The 17,564-nt window shown below is 61.4% G+C and overlaps 1 protein-coding gene across 1 annotated transcript in view; it reads left to right on the top strand.

Annotated features, from left to right (window-relative positions):
• Slc45a4 (solute carrier family 45 member 4) overlaps positions 1-17,158 on the top strand; it is a 62,691-nt gene extending 45,533 nt beyond the window's left edge. The window contains exons 3-8 of the mRNA XM_042699972.1: positions 7,872-8,060; positions 8,982-9,161; positions 9,810-10,882; positions 12,758-12,857; positions 13,564-13,775; positions 16,059-17,158. Coding sequence (XP_042555906.1) covers positions 7,872-8,060; positions 8,982-9,161; positions 9,810-10,882; positions 12,758-12,857; positions 13,564-13,775; positions 16,059-16,421 — 2,117 coding nt within the window. The 3' untranslated portion in view covers positions 16,422-17,158. The remainder of the gene's footprint in view (positions 1-7,871; positions 8,061-8,981; positions 9,162-9,809; positions 10,883-12,757; positions 12,858-13,563; positions 13,776-16,058) is intronic.
• Positions 17,159-17,564: the final 406 nt, after the last annotated feature.

Raw genomic sequence — 17,564 nt, 5'->3', positions numbered from 1 at the left:
CAGATGGGGGCATAGTCCGCACAGCTGGCCAGTGCTGAGGGCCGGTGTGTGCTGGGCACTGTCCAGCCCTGGGCAAGGGTTGTAGAGCTGGCTGGGGAGCCCTCCAGTCTAGAGAGATGCAGAAGTATTCTGTTCCTTCACAAAGGAAGGAGCCGGGGCAGGGGAGAAGTCAGTGCCTGCCTGTCTTCCTCTTCCTCTGGGACTGAGCCCCAAATGTTTCCCCATTCTCAGCCGAGCCTGGCCGGCCTCTCTGCCAGCAGTTCCGCGTCCTCCTCACGTGTGGTCCGCTGCTGTCAGTGGCCCTCCCGAGTCACCCGGGGGCTGCCCCTCCTCTCGGGTACTCACCCTGCCTTCCTGCAGCGCTCAGGATTCGAACCGGGCCGCACAGGCACAAGGTCTCCTGCCACCGGCGTGTCCTCCTTGGTGTTACACAGATGGTTCGCAGCAGTGCTACCACAGGTCAGGGAAGGTCACAGCATAGCGACCTTGAACAAGCCCAGCCGTGGCTGCCGCAGGTCACCTGCGCTTCTCATCCGGCCCTCGCTGGAGGGGAGGGAGGCGCAGCACACTTTGAGAGCCTAGTGGAGACATCCCCCAGGACACCAGGCACCTCCATTCTCAGGAGGGCAGATGGGTGGGGGCAGGTCACCCATGGGGACAGCCATGCCAGTGCTGGGGGAGTCGCTGCTGTGTCGGGGGGGAGGGGGGTCAGCATCGTGCCACAGCTGGGAGGGGCAGGGCGCAGGTGTTGAAGCCCGTGGACACGGGTGGGTAGCACTGAGGCTGAAGCCTGCCAGGCCATCTCAGGTTCTGCTATGGCTGCTTGAGACCCGGGGTCAACCAGAGCTGCTGCATAAACACCTGGCACCGCTGCCACGAGCCACCGTGACATACATACAGTCTGAGACCCCGTTTGGATGAAGGACACTACAGGCTCAGTATGGTAGTGATCGAAGGACAGACCGGGGGGTGCCACACAGTCCCTCAGTCCTGAGGAGACCTTGCATGAGGATGGCCACTGAGCCCACAGAAAGTGGGAGTTTACAGTAAAAACTTGGAGCTGGGCGCCTATGGCTCATGCCTGTCATCCTAGCTACTCAGAAGACTCAGATCTGAGGATCAAGGTTCAAAGTCAGCCCAGGCAGGAAAGTCCATGAGACTCTTATCTCCAATGAACCACCAGAAAACTGGAAGTGGCGCTGTGGCTCAAGGGGTAGAGCGCTCACCTTGAGCTGAAGAGCTGCGGGACAGCGCCCAGGCCCTGAGTTCGAGCCCCACAATCAATAACAACAACAACAAAAGAAAACTAGGAAACTGAGCCATCTTTTCCTTCCAATCACCGCCTCAGACCTAGTGCCAGGAGACATGCCCTGGGCTGCGGAGGGAGATGGCCCTGCCCCGGCATCCCAGACACAGCTTGGTCAAGTTGGCTACAGCTGTGCCAGGGACAAGTCCCACTGCAGAGTTTGTGGATCTCTGCAGAGGTCACTCAAGGACACCAGCATTTCCCACGAAGAACTCATTCTCACGAGTTTCTGTTATCATGAATTTTTGTCCCATAATACAAACATATCTAGACATGGCTGGCTTTGTCCATTGAAAGAAAGAATGTGAGCTCCTATTCCCATCCCAGGTCTTTTGTTAAGCGTTTATAGGCCGCTTTCCCAGCCCCTGCCCTCCTCCCCAATACCACTTTATCAAAAATGCCCTTGTGAATAGAGGCCGAGCCTGCCGTCAGGTGACCTCCCAGCCCGCGGACGCACGGTGACACAGCCAGTGTTTCCTGTGAACAGGGAGCCTTCCGGGTCCCACCATTGTTGTTCAACTTTTGCCTGGAAAAAAACAAAAATTATTTACTAGGGCCAGTGTTGTGTTTGTTTAGCGCTTTGCTGGGAATGGCCCGATCTGGGTGTCCCAGGAGCAGCCGGTGCTAGCAGGCTGTCTGCGCCCAGGCAGCTCGGCCCTGGGGAGGGGGGGGGCTCACTCTGGAGACGTGATGGGGAAGTGTTTGCTTGTCTTGCCAACATTTCACAACGAAGCGCTGTCACCAGTCCCCCAGCGGCTCTGCCCCCCTGTGCCGGTGCCCAGCACTGCACGCTCATTTCCTGGGGTGGACTGTGCCACCTAAAGGAACTTCTGGGCAGACTGAGGAGAAGCAAATGGGCTGCGAAGCCCCGAGGGTGCTGTGGGCGCCCTGGGCCCAGCCCTGGTCCTCAGCCTGTGTGGCTGAGCCCCGGGCCGCGCCCGCTCGCCTCAGCCTGCGGGGCTGAGCATGCTGTTTCTCGCACTCTAGCAGGACAGCACCTCAGTATGTGCAGTGCTCTGTGTGGTTGCTACCCCCGACCCCGCACCGCTGCCAGGGAGAGGAGTTGAATGGGTGCTCGCATGGCCGGGTCTTGGGCCTGTCCCGACCGTGGGGGGAGGGGGCAGGCACAGCCTCTGGAGCCAGACCGGGAGGCACCCACGTGACCCTGGAAGAGGACACGCTCAGGGCACCGCCTGACAGGGCACTGCAAGGTTGGCCACTACCAGCGCTTGGTTGCGAGTCCACAGCAGGGTTTGCTTGTTTTGTTTTTTTTGTCGGTCATGGGGCTTGAACTCAGGGCCTGGGACTGCCCATGATCTTTTTCTTGGCTCAAGGCTGGTGCGCTACCACTTAACCACAGCACCACTTCTGGTCTCTACCACTTGGAGCCACAGCACCACTTCTGGCTTTCTGGCGGTTAAGTCTCACAGACTTTCCTGCGCAGGGTGCTTCTAGCCGCAGTCCTCAGATCTCAGCCTCCCGGATAGCAAGGATTACAGGTGTGAGCCACGGGTGCCCGGCCAGGGTTTGTTGTTGTTGTTTTTTTTTTCAGGGTTTGTTTTGGAGAGGGGATTTCACGAGGTGGTCAGGGCTGGCCTGAAGCCTCGGGTGCCCGTGAGGATCCTGGCTAGCTAGGACTACAGGCGTGCATCGCGCCAAGGGGCGCCACAGGCGGTTTGAAGCTGGGCATGGGCCCTGCCCCACCAAGTGAAGGAACGTTTGGGTGGCAGCAGTCAGTGGAGGTGTGCCCACTCAGTTTGTTGAGACAGGTGACCTTGGGTGATCCAGCTACACCTCGTCTGGCTCTGCTGCATGGCCTCCCTGGGGTCCTCTCTGCAGCAGACAGGGCCCCAGTAGATTCCAGTGCCCAGGGCAGGGGTAGGAAGGATGACATGAGACTGAAGCTGCTGACTTGGGAAGTTGGGGCTAAGATGGTGGCCTCAGGGTCAGAAGCCTGGGTTCCAAGCCCAGTACTGCCACATAGATTAGTTCAATCACAGCATCTGACTACGAGGAGCTGTGGAAGGCTCTGGAGCACCGAGGTAGCTGAGCAGGTCACCCCAGCCCCGGGTGGGGAGTGAGATCAGGAGGCCTAACATGGAGCCACTGGTGGTCTCAGGGGTCCAGGCTTCCAGCGGGACCAGGCCTCGGGTTGGACGTACTTCGCACCTGCCGTCAGCAGAGCGGAGTCCCAAGCCAAGACAGGGATGCGGGAGTGCAAGGGTGGGGAGAGGAGGCAAGGGGGCAGCAGGCCCCGCTGCCAGGGCTCTGTGCGTGTGGTGTGGCCCCGCTGCCAGGGCTCTGTGTGTGTGGTGTGGCCTCGCTGGGCGCCGGGACTCTGTGCGTGTGGTGTGGCCCCTGCTGGGCGCTGGAACTCTGTGCGTGTGGTGTGGCCCCGCTGGGCGCCGGGACTCTGTGCGTGTGGTGTGGCCCCGCTGGGCGCCGGGACTCTGTGCGTGTGGTGTGGCCCCGCTGGGCGCCGGGATTCTGTGCGTGTGGTGTGGCCCTGCTGGGCGCCGGGATTCTGTGCGTGTGGTGTGGCCCCGCTGCCAGGGCTCTGTGCGTGTGGTGTGGCCCCTGCTGGGCGCCGGGACTCTGTGCGTGTGGTGTGGCCCCTGCTGGGCGCTGGAACTCTGTGCATGTGGTGTGGCCCTGCTGGGCGCCGGGACTCTGTGCGTGTGGTGTGGCCCCGCTGGGCGCCGGGATTCTGTGCGTGTGGTGTGGCCCTGCTGGGCGCCGGAACTCTGTGCATGTGGTGTGGCCCCGCTGGGCGCCCGGTACAGCACCGCACCAGGTGAGGCGCCGCCTGTGGAAGGGCTCAGAGCTGTGACCAGCTAACACCTGGCTGCCAGTGTTCATGGTGGGCATCGGCCGCTGGGCGCGCTGGCCTGGGCCATCTCTGTGTGTGAGCTGGCGAGGCTGGGTGCCCAGGAGAACTGGGTCAGGAGCTGGCGTGAGTGTCCTTGGTGGTCTCAATGCAGAGTTAACCCCTGCCTGGGCCTCTTCCCTCAGCCTCATGCCGCTCCCTGAGTCTCTTCCAGCCCCAAGCCCCAGCTGGTGGCAAATTTCAAACCTCCTCCTAAGGGTTTGCCGGGCAGGTGAGGTAAAGGGCAGGAAGCCATGACTCCCCCAGCCCAGGATCCTCCCCAGTCCTGGGACTGCCACTGTCGCCTCCCATAGGCCATGGAGCCAGTAGCAAGGAGGAGACGGAGCGGGAAGCTGGCTTCCCCAGGCAGCAGATTCATCATAGGGCACATGGGGTATAGCAGGCGATAGCTGGGCTCCGCCCATGGAGTTGTCACTACTAGTTGTCATCTGAATTAGCTGTCACCCCTCTGCCACTGGGAAGTGGGAACAATAACGGGTACACGTCCGTCACGTGAGATTGGAGCGTGTACAAGATGCCCAGCATCCGTGGGTACTGGGGGCCGGGGCGTCCGTGCACAGGCACTGCGCGGTGCCTGCCCCAGCCTCCCATCGTGCTGAGCGGTGAGAAGCTTGCCCCGCCCGCCCCTCGCGCTCCACCCTCAGCCCAAACTAGACGCCGCGGGGCGGGGCTCGCTGGGTTTGCTCCTTGGGAAGGACAGCGGCGTGTTCTCTCTTCAGGTTTCATGATAACAAACAGGGCAGAAAGTTGGCACCCTAAAATGTGGGGCCTCTCTCCCCTCCCCGACTCCCTGCCCTCCTCTCCTCCCTTCCCTCATCTGTTCTGTCCCTCCCAGCCTCCAGACTGGTCTCAAACTCGGGATATTCCTGCTTCAGTGCCAAGGTGAAAGGAATGTGCCACCGTATCCTGTTCTGGTTTTTATTACACCTTTCAGCCTCAAGATTTCCTTCTTGATGCCATACAGGGTAGCTACGACTTGATAGATAGCTGCACTCCCTATGTTGCAAAGAGAGTGAGGATGGGGGGGGCCCCACCCCCACCCTACAAACTGCTTATCTCTGGCTGGCTCTTGAGATGGGTACGGACTGGTCTCAGGCAGATGGGTATGGACTGGTCTCGGGCAGCACGGCTAAAGCTAGTAGAAGCGACCCTCCAAGGAAGAGCAGAAGGTAGCCTCTGATACATCATTCCCAGTGCTTCTCATTCATTCGGTACTCCTCCGTTGTTGGACACTAATTAAAGGAAAGGAAGAAACGATGGTGTGACCTTTACTCACGACACGGCACCAGGGAGACTGACCTCAGGATGGTCACTCAGTGGAGGGCATTAGCAAATCTCATCTGAAGGACCTCCAGGACCTAAAGCAAGGCATGCTGCCAGGGGTGGTGGTACACTCCTGTAATGCTAGCACTTATAGAAGCAGATCATGAGTGCTAGGCTAGGCTGTGCTACATAGTAAGGTCCTATGCACACGCACGCACGCACATCAGGGGATGTGGTTAAGCAGTGCAGTGATGACCTGGCCAGGCCAGGTGTCTTGGCTTCCATCCCCAGCACTGAAGGAAAAAAGTAGGAAATAAAAGCAAAATATAAAAGAACTAGACTGATGGAAATTCTTCACAATTACACTGTGAGATAAAAATGAACTAGATAGAGGTACGAGCAGGTTGAAGATGACAGAGTAGTCTGTGGACTTCAGAATCAGTAGAAGTGATCAGTAAAGAAAAACAAGATTTCAGAAGAAGTGAGAGGCTGGGGCGAGACTCGGGCAACAGTGTGGTGGTGGTGGCTTCCGCATCTGCCAGGACCACAGGCTGCTGCGGCGGCAGACACCCTGGCTGGGCCTGGGCTCTGAGGTTCTGGTATCGAGGGCTCCCTGGAGGGGCCTGGCAAGCATGGGGCACCAGAGTTGAGGTTGGGCTACAGTAGGACTGGATTGGGACTCGGCTAATCCAGACCAGCGCTAGTGGGCAGCAAGGGCAGGACGGGCAGAGCTGTCGAAGGAGATGCTGCGTCCACGTTCGGAGAGTGTCTGGCCCAGCAGGGCGGGAGAGGCCAGCCCTCATTGGACACCATTGTCTGGGTTCGTTTCAGGACAAGCAAACCTGTCACTCTCTGTGGGTGGAGGGTCAGTGGGAGCGTCACCAACCCAGGAAGGCAGCCTCGGTGGCAGAAAGTGGCGGGAGGGCGGGGGGGACCGGCGCTGGGGTTTGGGTGGGCTCTGGGGCAGAACAGGACCTTCCCTGCTCCCCACCAGGAGTTGGGCCACAGGGGGCTGGCCCTGAGGGAGGAGGGTCACTCAGGAGGGGCTACGGGGCCCACCCGCCCCTCAGAGGCTGAGGCTTGTGGAGAGCCAGCACCTATGGGTGTGGAAGGCCGGGGGCAGTGCACCTGCAGCGGTTGCTCCCTCTGGACAGCTTTAGCAGGAGCTCCCTCGGAGGGAGGACACCTGCTTGTGCTGATGGCCACAGATAAGTCCCCAGTGGTGCCAGTCCCTGGAGCTGCGCCTTCCTGCAGCGCTCCTGTCCTGCCCTGCCCCATGCGCCCATGCGGCCAGGCCAGGGCGTGCGCCTCCAGGTCTTGGCTGTGTAGCCGTGGTTTTGGAAGGTGCTTCCTTCACGCGGTGCTGTGTCCTCCCACAGGTTATTTTTCCTTCCAGTTCCACATAGCACTGTGTTTTCAGTGCCTTTAGTGGTGTAAAATGCTAGCCTGATGAGGTGCTGGGGCCTGGGCCTTAATTTTTTTCATGGTTTAAAAAAGTGTTATTAAGGAGTTATATAAACCGGCTACAATCCCGGAAGTCAGGTTATGAATACGATGCTTTTCGGGCCATGTCACTCCTTCCTTCACATTCCCCCATCTCCCTCCCCACCTGCCCTACCCACAGGTACAGAATTCACTGAGCCTTTTTGTTGTTCCTTATGCTGGTCCTGGGGCTTGAACTCAGGCCCTGGGTGTTGTCCCTGAGTTCTTTTGCTCAAGGCTAAGGCTCTACCACTTGAGCCACAGCACCACTTGTGGCTTTTAGTGGTTAATTGGAGATAAAGAGTCTCTTGGATTTTCTTGTCCAGGCTGCCTTTGAACCGTGATCCTCAGATCTCAGCCTCTGAACCTTTACGTTCAGTAAACCATGTGTGAGCACGCAGAAGCGCAGCCCGCATCCCGAGCAGCCAGCCTGACCGGCACCCAGCGGTGGCAGCGGGTCCTTCCCGAGCCTTCGCTGTCGGAACGCCCTGCCACCCACGCTCGTCCCGGCTGCTCTGCACAGTGGGGTGGTTCTCGCGCCAGCTGTCCACGCAGCTTCTGCGGCTCTTACCTTTTGTCCAGCCTACCCATGATGCATTGGGCTTGTGTCATAGAGTGAGGGAATGAAGACTTTGACCTCTGCCTGCCCTGGTTTAAATTCTGGGGCCACCACCAGCTACCCCTGTGGCGTGGGGTAGGTTGCGTGGCACCTGGAGTTTCAGGTGCCCTGCCTCTCCGGGCAGTGAGGAAGGCTCAGTGTGAGAGTCCGCACTGGGGCCACAGCCTTGAGCTGGACACGCGTCGGGTGCCTCTCCCCCGCGTGCAGCGCTGCGGGCCGGGCCTCCCGCTCGCGGGGCGGCTGTGGCACGGCTCCCCGCGTTGCGTGGCTTCCAGCAGCAAGGCCGTGCGTCCTAGCGCCCGCTGTCCCCGCAGGTCTCCCGGAGCAGTACTACAGCCTCACCTGGTTCCTGAGCCCCATCCTCGGCCTCATCTTCACCCCGCTCATCGGCTCTGCCAGTGACCGCTGCACCCTGAGCTGGGGCCGGCGGCGGCCCTTCATCCTCGCCCTCTGCGTGGGCGTGCTCTTCGGCGTGGCGCTCTTCCTCAACGGCTCCGCCATAGGTAGGCGTCTCCCCGCCCGCCCGCCCGCCCGCCCCACGTGGGAAAGGCAGAGGAACCTGTTCACAGGGAAACGCTTCCTGTTGTGCTGCTGTTTCCAGCGCGTATCTGACACCGCGTCCTGTTTCCAGCTTCATTCCAGCAATTACCTTTTTTTTTGTTTTTTTTTCTCCTTTTCTTAGGCGTGGTATTGAGCGCGTCCGGAGCTGAGTTCGTGGGCTGTTTTTCTGGTTCCTGTGCTCCTGTGTTGTTTTGCTTCTCTGTTGTTTTGTTTTGGATTGAAGTGACTGGGTGGGAAAGTATTTTTGCCTTGAGGCGCCCATCGGAGCTGGGGAAAAACAAAGCCTGGCACTCTGCCCCCTCAGCCGCCCAAGCAGGACAGCAGGGTGTTCCAGAGAGCACCCAGAAAACCCTTCAGTGTGAAGGAGCAAGCTCCTCACCCCTCCACCCTGGGAGCCCCAGCTTCTGGCTGGAGGCCAGGGGGCCTCACGTGGGTCAGGTGCAGTCTGATTGTTGGGGGCCTTTGGGCCTTGTCCTGGGTCTGCCCCACGCACACCACATCGCGTCTTGTGCGTGAGTGCTGCAGGCCCTTTGCTGGCAGTAAGGTGAGCCCCAGCCCAGGCTGCTCAGGCACTGCCGTGGATACTTGATCCTGAGGTTTAGGACTGCGTGCGCACAGCAGTTACCCGGGGGCACCCGCTGGGCTGGACTGCCCCTTTCCCTGGGACCCGCAGGCCCTCAGCTGGCAGGGGTTTGCAAAGGAGCTCCCCTTCCCGCTTCAAAGCAGATGGGCGAGGGGCCACTGGGCAGGCAGCGAGGATTTGATGGGACTCTCTCTCCTAGGTGTGTGTGAAGCCTGCAGCTCCTGCCCTCTCTCCGCCGTGCTGCGCGGCCAGGCTGACTTCTTCCCCTCACTCTGTTCAGGTCTGGCCCTGGGCGATGTCCCCACCCAACAGCCCATCGGCATCGTTCTCACCGTGCTGGGAGTGGTGGTGCTGGACTTCAGCGCCGATGCCACCGAGGGGCCCATCCGCGCCTACCTGCTGGACGTGGTGGACAGCGAGGAGCAGGACATGGCCCTCAACATCCACGCCTTCTCTGCGGGTGTGTATGGGGCACGCTTAGTCCGCACAGCCCCTCCAGATTCTGGGTTTCCAGCCCTCGCCAACCACCAAGACCGAGTAGGACAAAGGGACCAAGGGTCCGGGACAGGGAGCATCAGACTTGCTCTCCAGGGGGCTGAGGCCTGGCGCTGCGCTGACCCCTGTCTCAGCCGGTCAGTGTTGGCACACGGCGGGATTGGCACACAGGCAAGCTGCATCGGCCCTGGGACTCGCTTGCTCTTAACAAGTGGGGATTGAGCTGGGAAGGTGGCTCAGTGGTAGAGCGCTTGCCTTGCAAGCCTGAGGCCCTGGTTCGATTCCTCAGCACCACATAAGCAAAAATGAAAAAAGCCGGAAGTGGCGCTGTGGCTCAAGTGGTACAGCGATAGCCTTGAGCTGAAGAGCTGAGGGACAGCGCCCAGGCCCAGAGTTCAGGCCCCATGACCGGACACAAAAAAAAAAAAACAAGTGGGGATGGGGAGGGGGGCGGGGGGGCAGGACTCAGCCCTGGGGTTCTTGCTCTGGGTGCACAGCGAAGCCTGGGTCCTGACCAGTGAGTCGGGTGGGGCGTCCTCCACATGGGGCCCGAGGGGGAATGGCTGCCCCAGCCACAAGGCCCGCTCGGCTCACCCGCTGCTTCTCCCTCCAGGCCTTGGCGGGGCCATCGGCTACGTGCTGGGTGGACTGGACTGGACACAGACCTTCCTGGGCAGCTGGTTCCGAACACAGAACCAGGTGCTCTTCTTCTTCGCCGCCATCATCTTCACAGTGTCCGTGGCCCTGCACCTCTTCAGCATCGAGGAGGAGCAGTACAGCCCGCAGCAGGACCGCGGCGCCGCCGAGGCCCCCGCCCTGCCCGGAGCCCGGCTGGGCGGCGCTCTGACCCCTGCCGCTCGCCTCAACTCCCTGGGCGGGGGCCTGCAGGACGGCAGCCCCCCGTTCCCAGACGAGGTGCAGTCCGAGCATGAGCTCTCCCTGGACTGCCTGGACGTGGACATCGTGCGCAGCAAGAGCGACTCGGTGCTGCACATGCCGGACCCCACGCTGGACATGGAGCCCGAGCTGCCCTTCCTGCACGACATCGAGCCCTCCATCTTCCATGACGCCTCCTACCCCAGCACCCCCCGCAGCACCAGCCAGGAGCTCCTGAGGGCCAAGCTGCCCCGCCTGTCCCCGTTCCTCAGGGAGTCCAGGGAGGAGGACACGCTGCTGGACAGTCACTTGAATGAAGCTAAAGTCCCCAACGGGAGCGGCGTCCCTCAGAGGCCGGCCCTCAGCAGCCACAGCCGGGTGGCCGCCAAGCCCTCGGCCACCTGTGGCTCCGTGAGGCGGCGCAGGCACACATTCCGCCGGCAAGCTTCCAGCACCTTCTCCTACTACGGCAAGATCGGCTCCCACTGCTACCGCTACCGGCGGGCCAACGCAGTGGTGCTCATCAAGCCGTCCCGCAGCATGAGCGACCTGTACGACCTGCAGCAGCGCCAGCGCCAGCGCTGCCGGCGCCGCCACCAGAGCGGCGCCACCACCTCCAGCGGGGACACGGAGAGCGAGGAGGGCGAGGGCGAGACCACCGTGCGCCTGCTGTGGCTGTCCATGCTCAAGATGCCCCGCGAGCTGACGCGCCTCTGCCTCTGCCACCTGCTCACCTGGTTCTCCGTCATCGCCGAGGCCGTCTTCTACACCGACTTCATGGGCCAGGTCATCTTCGAGGGGGACCCCAAGGTGAGTGCGCAGGGCCAGGGCGGCGGTGGCGGGGCCCCGTGGCACAGGAGGCTGGGAGCACCCGGGCCTTGGCAGCTGGAGCCTCTCCAGAGCCCCCCACCCCAGGGCACCCGCTCCGCAGCCTCCGTACACCCCAGGGCACCCGCTGCACAGCCTCCATGCACCCCAGGGCACCCGCTCCACAGCCTCCACACACCCCAGGGCACCCGCTCCACAGCCTCCGTACACCCCAGGGCACCCGCTGCACAGCCTCCGTACACCCCAGGGCACCCGCTGCACAGCCTCCGTACACCCCAGGGCACCCGCTCCACAGCCTCCATGCACCCCAGGGCACCCGCTCCACAGCCTCCACACACTCCAGGACACCCGCTCCACAGCCTCCACACACTCCAGGACACCCGCTCCACAGCCTCCATGCACCCCAGGGCACCCGCTCCACAGCCTCCGTACACCCCAGGGCACCCGCTCCACAGCCTCCATGCACCCCAGGGCACCTGCTCCACAGCCTCCACACACTCCAGGACACCCGCTCCACAGCCTCCACACACTCCAGGACACCCGCTCCACAGCCTCCATGCACCCCAGGGCACCCGCTCCACAGCCTCCGTACACCCCAGGGCACCCGCTCCACAGCCTCCATGCACCCCAGGGCACCCGCTCCACAGCCTCCGTACACCCCAGGGCACCCCGCTCCACAGCCTCCGTACACCCCAGGGCACCCCGCTCCACAGCCTCCGTACACCCCAGGGCACCCCGCTCCGCAGCCTCCATACACCCCAGGGCACCTGCTGCACAGCCTCCACACACCCCAGGGCACCCGCTGCACAGCCTCCACGCACCCCAGGGCACCCGCTCCACAGCCTCCGTACACCCCAGGGCACCCGCTCCACAGCCTCCGTACACCCCAGGGCACCCGCTCCACAGCCTCCACGCACCCCAGGGCACCCGCTGCACAGCCTCCGTACACCCCAGGGCACCCGCTCCACAGCCTCCACACACCCCAGGGCACCCACTCCACGGCCTCCACACACCCCAGGACACCCGCTGCACAGCCTCCATGCACCCCAGGGCACCCGCTCCACAGCCTCCACACACCCCAGGGCACCCCGCTCCACAGCCTCCACACACCCCAGGGCACCCGCTCCACAGCCTCCGTGCACCCCAGGGCACCCACTCCACGGCCTCCATGCACCCCAGGACACCCGCTCCACAGCCTCCGTACACCCCAGGGCACCCGCTCCACAGCCTCCATGCACCCCAGGGCACCCGCTCCGCAGCCTCCACACACCCCAGGGCACCCACTCCACAGCCTCCACACACCCCAGGGCACCCGCTCCGCAGCTTCCACACACTCCAGGACACCCGCTGCACAGCCTCCATGCACCCCAGGGCACCCATTCCATAGCCTCCACACACCCCAGGGCACCCACTCCACGGCCTCCATGCACCCCAGGGCACCCCACTCCGCAGCCAAGGGGTCAGGTGTGGAAGCCGGGCTTTCACCACAGGCCCTGAGCAGCGGGCTGGACAGCGCTCCAGCCATGGAGGTAAGGGCGGGTTGTTAGTGGTGCTGGGCGGTGCAGCCGGTTCTTCCCGTCCTCCTGGAATCCTGTAGCAACTCCCAGTGCCATGCGCCACCTGCAGGAGTCCGTGGGTCAGAAGAGACCAGGACTCCTGGGGCAGGCGGAGGCCATGTGTGGGCGGGGAGGGGCGGAGGGGGGGGAGCGCCCGCACACTGACAGGACGGGAAGTAGGGCTGACTCTTGCACTAGAACGCTGGCCGCCTCTCCGAATGGCTCACTGGGCTCTCAGCACGGAGTAACCTGTGCCCCAGGTGCAGACGGTGCTGCTGACACCCACCCCTCTCTGGAACAGGCCTCTTCCAACTCCACCGCCTGGCACGCCTACAATGCCGGGGTGAAGATGGGCTGCTGGGGCCTGGTCATTTATGCTGCTACCGGTGCTATTTGCTCAGGTAAGAAGTGCCGGTCACGTGAGCCCGCACCCCAGCCCAAGCCATCAGCAGGTGGGAACGTGCACCCCACAGTTCATGGGCATCGGTAGTGGCCTGACTCCCCGGGCTGACAAGGGAGCAGGTGTCTCGAGAGCCCCTGTGGTCCCCTGTGCCCTGTCCAGCATGGGCAGTGGCGGGCCCACGGTCTGCAGCTGCTGCTCGGCTGGGCAAAGGGGCCTCAGCCAGGGGTCTCGGCACGCAGGAGGGGCTGGCCCCATTTATCCTGAAGGAGGCTGGCAGACTTCCACCCTGGGCAGCAGGGAGGATGTGGCCCTGACTGGATGGCCGGTGGAAATGCCCACAGTCATCCAGGCCCAGGAGGTAATCACCGCCACCGCATTGATAAAGGATTCCCAGAGCCCAGGGGATGCGCCCAGGCCAGACCAGAGGCGTCCACAAGGAGAGGGGGGCAGGTCCCCGGTGGCCAAGGAGGTCCTGGGCTACAGAAACGGCCAGGGCATGGCCTCCCTTGGGAGCCCCAGGGCTCGGGAGCCTGGCAGCCGTGTTGGCGTGGACGTGGGCTGCGCTTCACAGTAGATCAGAAGAGGGCGCACTTGCCCCTGCAGATCCGGCTTGGCCAAAGTGCAGCAGTGCTAGGGAAGGGGAAGGCCGGGCCAGGGCGCCGGCCGGCTGGAGCCGTGGCTCACTGTTTGTTGCTCCTCTGCAGCCCTGCTTCAGAAATACCTGGACAACTACGACCTGAGCATCCGGGTGATCTACGTGCTAGGGACGCTGGGCTTCTCCGTGGGCACAGCTGTGATGGCCATGTTTCCCAACGTCTACGTGGCCATGGTCACCATCAGTACCATGGGCATCGTCTCCATGAGCATCTCCTACTGCCCCTACGCCCTGCTGGGCCACTACCATGACATCAAAGAGGTGCGTCCAGCCCGCTGTGGGGTCGAGCTGGGGGTGGGGGCCTGGGGCTGGCGCCTGATGCCCTGTGGCCCAGCACCTCCCACCTAAGTATCCGCCCAGCACAGAATGCCCCTCCACCGTCCACTCCTACCAACCTAGCAGCTGACGCCGCCCGAGCCATCCTCGGCCACCAGAGCCTCGGCCTGCAGGCACTCTGACTCCTAGGCTCTGCAGGAGGCCTTTGAAGGCAGACACAGCCCTGGTCACCACGGAGGCAGCAGGCGGTTCAGTTCTTACTTTGTGATCCATAATGCTTTATTTTTTTTCTTTTGGCATTTTCGGCATTTGAACTCAGGATCTGGAGTTGGGTGGACAGGCATGCGAGTGCTTGGCGCACCCTCTCGTCTTTTCTGCTGTAGTTTTTTTCAGATGGAGTCTCATGCTTTTTGCCCAGGACCAGCCTTGGACCTAGATTCTCCTCCAGGTGCCTCCCACATGCCGCCATGCCAGGCTTATTGGTTAAGAAGGAAGTCTCAGGCTGGGAATGTGTCTCAGTGGTAGAGTGCTTGCCTTGCATGCATGAAGCCCTAGGTTCAATTCCTCAGTGCCACATACACAGAAAAAGCCAGAAGTGGTGCTGTGACACAAGTGGTAGGGTGCTATCCTTGAGCAAGAAGCTTGGGAACAGTGCCCAGGCCCTGAGTTCGAGCCCTGAGATTGGCAAAAAGAAAAAGGCAAAAAAAAGATGAAGGTCTCACTAACTTTTCCCCTTGGCTGGCCTGGAACTGCGACCCTCCTGAACTCTGGCTGAGTGGCGCGGATCCCAGGCTCCTCTGCCTGCTGGCCCTCTTACACTGCAGTGGGACGGGCTTGCGTCTGACAGGCGGGGCTTTGGGAACTTTCAGACTAACGACCTGCAATTGCTCCTAGTGTTTCCTTATGGCCCAGTGCAACAGACCTTGTCATGTGTCATCTTGTTCTCAAGGCTAGTGCTCCAGGCCACGCCCCAAGCCCGTGTCAATCTTTGCGTTGTGGGCATTCGTTCCTTGAGGGTTGTCTACTGTGTTCAGAGTAGTTTGGGAACCCTTAGTCCTGTCTGGCATATTTCTTCATCCACCCTTCTGGGGCTACCTCAGCGCTCCTGGCTTGGTTCGCTGTTTTCAGGTTTCATGGGTTTTTCAGCCTAGTAGTTGCATATAAAACTATGATTTTTCCTCTTTGCACCTCATTAGCTGCACTCCGCAAGTTTGAATGTGTTGTGTCTTAATTTTTAGGCTCAGCAAAATAAGGGATTTTTCATGGTCTCTATTTTGAATCATGAATCACTTACAAGTCTGTCGATGAGTTCCGACAGTGACTTTTCCAATGGTCAGGCTTTCCTCACAGCCAGAGAGCGTGCTTAGGTAGGATTTCCGGTCCTGGAGGTAACAGAGGCTCCCTTTGGGGAGCAGATATCACGGCTGTTGCTAAGCGTGTATGTACTTAGAGAAAGCGCCCTGTGCGCTGTTAGCTCACAGCTAGCATGTTGCTGTTTATTCCCAGGCTTATCCTGTGAGGGTATGGGAAACCCCCTGCCGTGCTGAGAGCGCACTGTGCGTGAGAGCATGTGCGTGTACGCGCGCTTTGCTCGCCTACCTTCTCGCACTGGCCTCCTGTGTAGCGGGCCCAGCCAGGCCTGTATCTCTGCAGACCAGAGGTGGCCGCACTGGTGTTCTTTTGTATCTTGTGCAAAAAGCACAAACCAGGCAAGTACAGTACTTCACACCTGTAATCCTCGCTATGCATATGGAAGAGACAGGAGGATCATGGTTTGAGGCTAGCCAGGGGGCAGGAGAGAGTTCATGAGACCCTCATTTTGACCAATAAAAAAATTGGGGCCCGGTGTCACATGCTTATCACCCCAGCAATGTGGAAAGAGTGAACAGGAAGGTAACGGTCCAGGCAGCCTGGCAGAAATGTGTGAAACCCTGTTTTAAAAAGAAGGAACTCAGAAGCAGCAGGAGGTGTGGCTCAAGGGGTCTAGCGCCCGCCTGGCACGCACACTTGCCTGGGTTCACTGCCAGATGAAACCAAAACCAAAAGCACCAAGCCGGCGAGCACCGACCTGACACTGTGGCTCGCCTGCCCCCTGCTGGAGACCAGGGCCTGTCGCCCTGCCTGCGCCTGGAGGGGCCCCCCTCCCTCCCTCCCTCCCCTACCCCCCCTACCCCCCCTTGCAGTTGCCTCTGCTCCTCCCCTCCAGAGCTGCTCCTCCCCTCCAGAGCTGCTCCTCCTGGCCCTCACGCCTGTCTCTTTCTCTTCCAGTACGTCCAGCACAGCCCTGGCAGCTCCAAGCGCGGGTTTGGCATCGACTGCGCCATCCTCTCCTGCCAGGTCTACGTCTCGCAGATCCTGGTGGCCTCTGCCCTGGGGGGCGTGGTAGATGCCGTGCGGACGGTCCGTGTTATCCCCATGGTGGCCTCCGTGGGCTCCTTCCTGGGCTTCCTCACAGCCACGTTCCTGGTGATCTATCCCAAAGTGTCGGAGGACGCCAAGGACGAGGAGAAAGGCCTGTCCTCCCGGGCCGCCGGCGAGGGCGGCCGCAGGGCCGGCGAGAAGCCCACTGTCCTGAAGCTGTCGCGGAAAGACGGCCTGCCCGGGCCCGTGGAGACCGAGTCCATGGTGTGAGGCGGCGGGGCTCTCCGCGCGGGCGTGGGCGCGGCGGCTTCCCCCCGCGCAGGCCAGGCTCCATAGGTGTAGGGTAGGTTTGAGCTGTTAGGCAAAGTATCACATTCATTACTTTCTCCACAATTAAAAAATCATTTGAAATCTTTTTTTAATTGAAAAATCTTTTAATTTCAACTCCTATTCTGCAGGTGTATTATTCTGCATGTTTTTAAATTGTAAGACGCTTACAATATACTCAGTAAGCAATTTAGAAAAAATAAGCCTTTGAATTTCTGAAATTGTCATTGAAAATGCAAACCCTCTGCCGTCCTTGGTGGCCTGTCCCCTGGGCGCCGGCGACGTTGGTGGCCTGTGCCCTGGGCGCCGGCGGCGGCCTCGGCGGCGTGGTCACAGGGGTCTTGGCGCCTCTTGGCACGCACAGTCGTGCTGCCGCTTTTGGAGAGTTTTTCTCCCTGATTATTTGGGAAGTGTTTTCTTTTTCATAACTGTTTAATTACAAGAACAGCGTCTCGTCTCTTCCTCGGAGGGTGTGGCGGCCTGTGGCAGCCACACCAAAGCTGGCGAGTTCCCTGTGGCCGCTGTGGGCAGTGAGTGACCAGGTGCGAGGGTGACCTCCAGACAAGCCAGGGAGGGGCAGGCAGCAAGCACGGACAGAATGTGCGTGGGTGTGTGTGTGGGTGTGCACGCGCATGTGCGTGCCTGTGAGTCTGCCTCCCCCCCCCCCCCCCCCCCCCCCCGGCCCCGGGGGAGCCGTTTGGTCACCGCCGACTCTCAGAGCCCAGAGCTCCAGGCAGGCGCTGGCTCCCGAGTCCTGCCTCCAGGCTACCTCGAATGTGTGGTGGGCAAGCCTCCGAGTGGGTGCCCGAGGGTGCCAGGGCCTCCCTCTCTGCCACACTGGGGCCCATCCGAACTGGACCCCATCTGAACTCTTGTGACTTCCTCCCGGGCTCCCGGGCTGGCCGCTGGAGCGCACGTGCACCTGAGAGCCGCTTCTGTCTGGGTCGCAGCCCAGCCAGGGCCTGGCGCCGTGCGTTTTCTGGCTTCATCCAATGAGCGAACCTCAGGCTCCAGGAAGCGCAACCGTCACAAGCTGCCGCTGTCTGGAACGTGTTCAAGGCACTACATCCTACCCAACGCTTGAGC

This window comes from Dipodomys spectabilis, unplaced genomic scaffold (genome assembly GCF_019054845.1).
Source record: "Dipodomys spectabilis isolate Male_0828 unplaced genomic scaffold, ASM1905484v1 ptg000264l, whole genome shotgun sequence".
NCBI classification, from domain to species: domain Eukaryota; kingdom Metazoa; phylum Chordata; class Mammalia; order Rodentia; family Heteromyidae; genus Dipodomys; species Dipodomys spectabilis.
The sequence above is the reverse complement of the archived record's forward strand: the minus strand, read 5'-3'. Positions and strand labels throughout refer to the sequence as shown.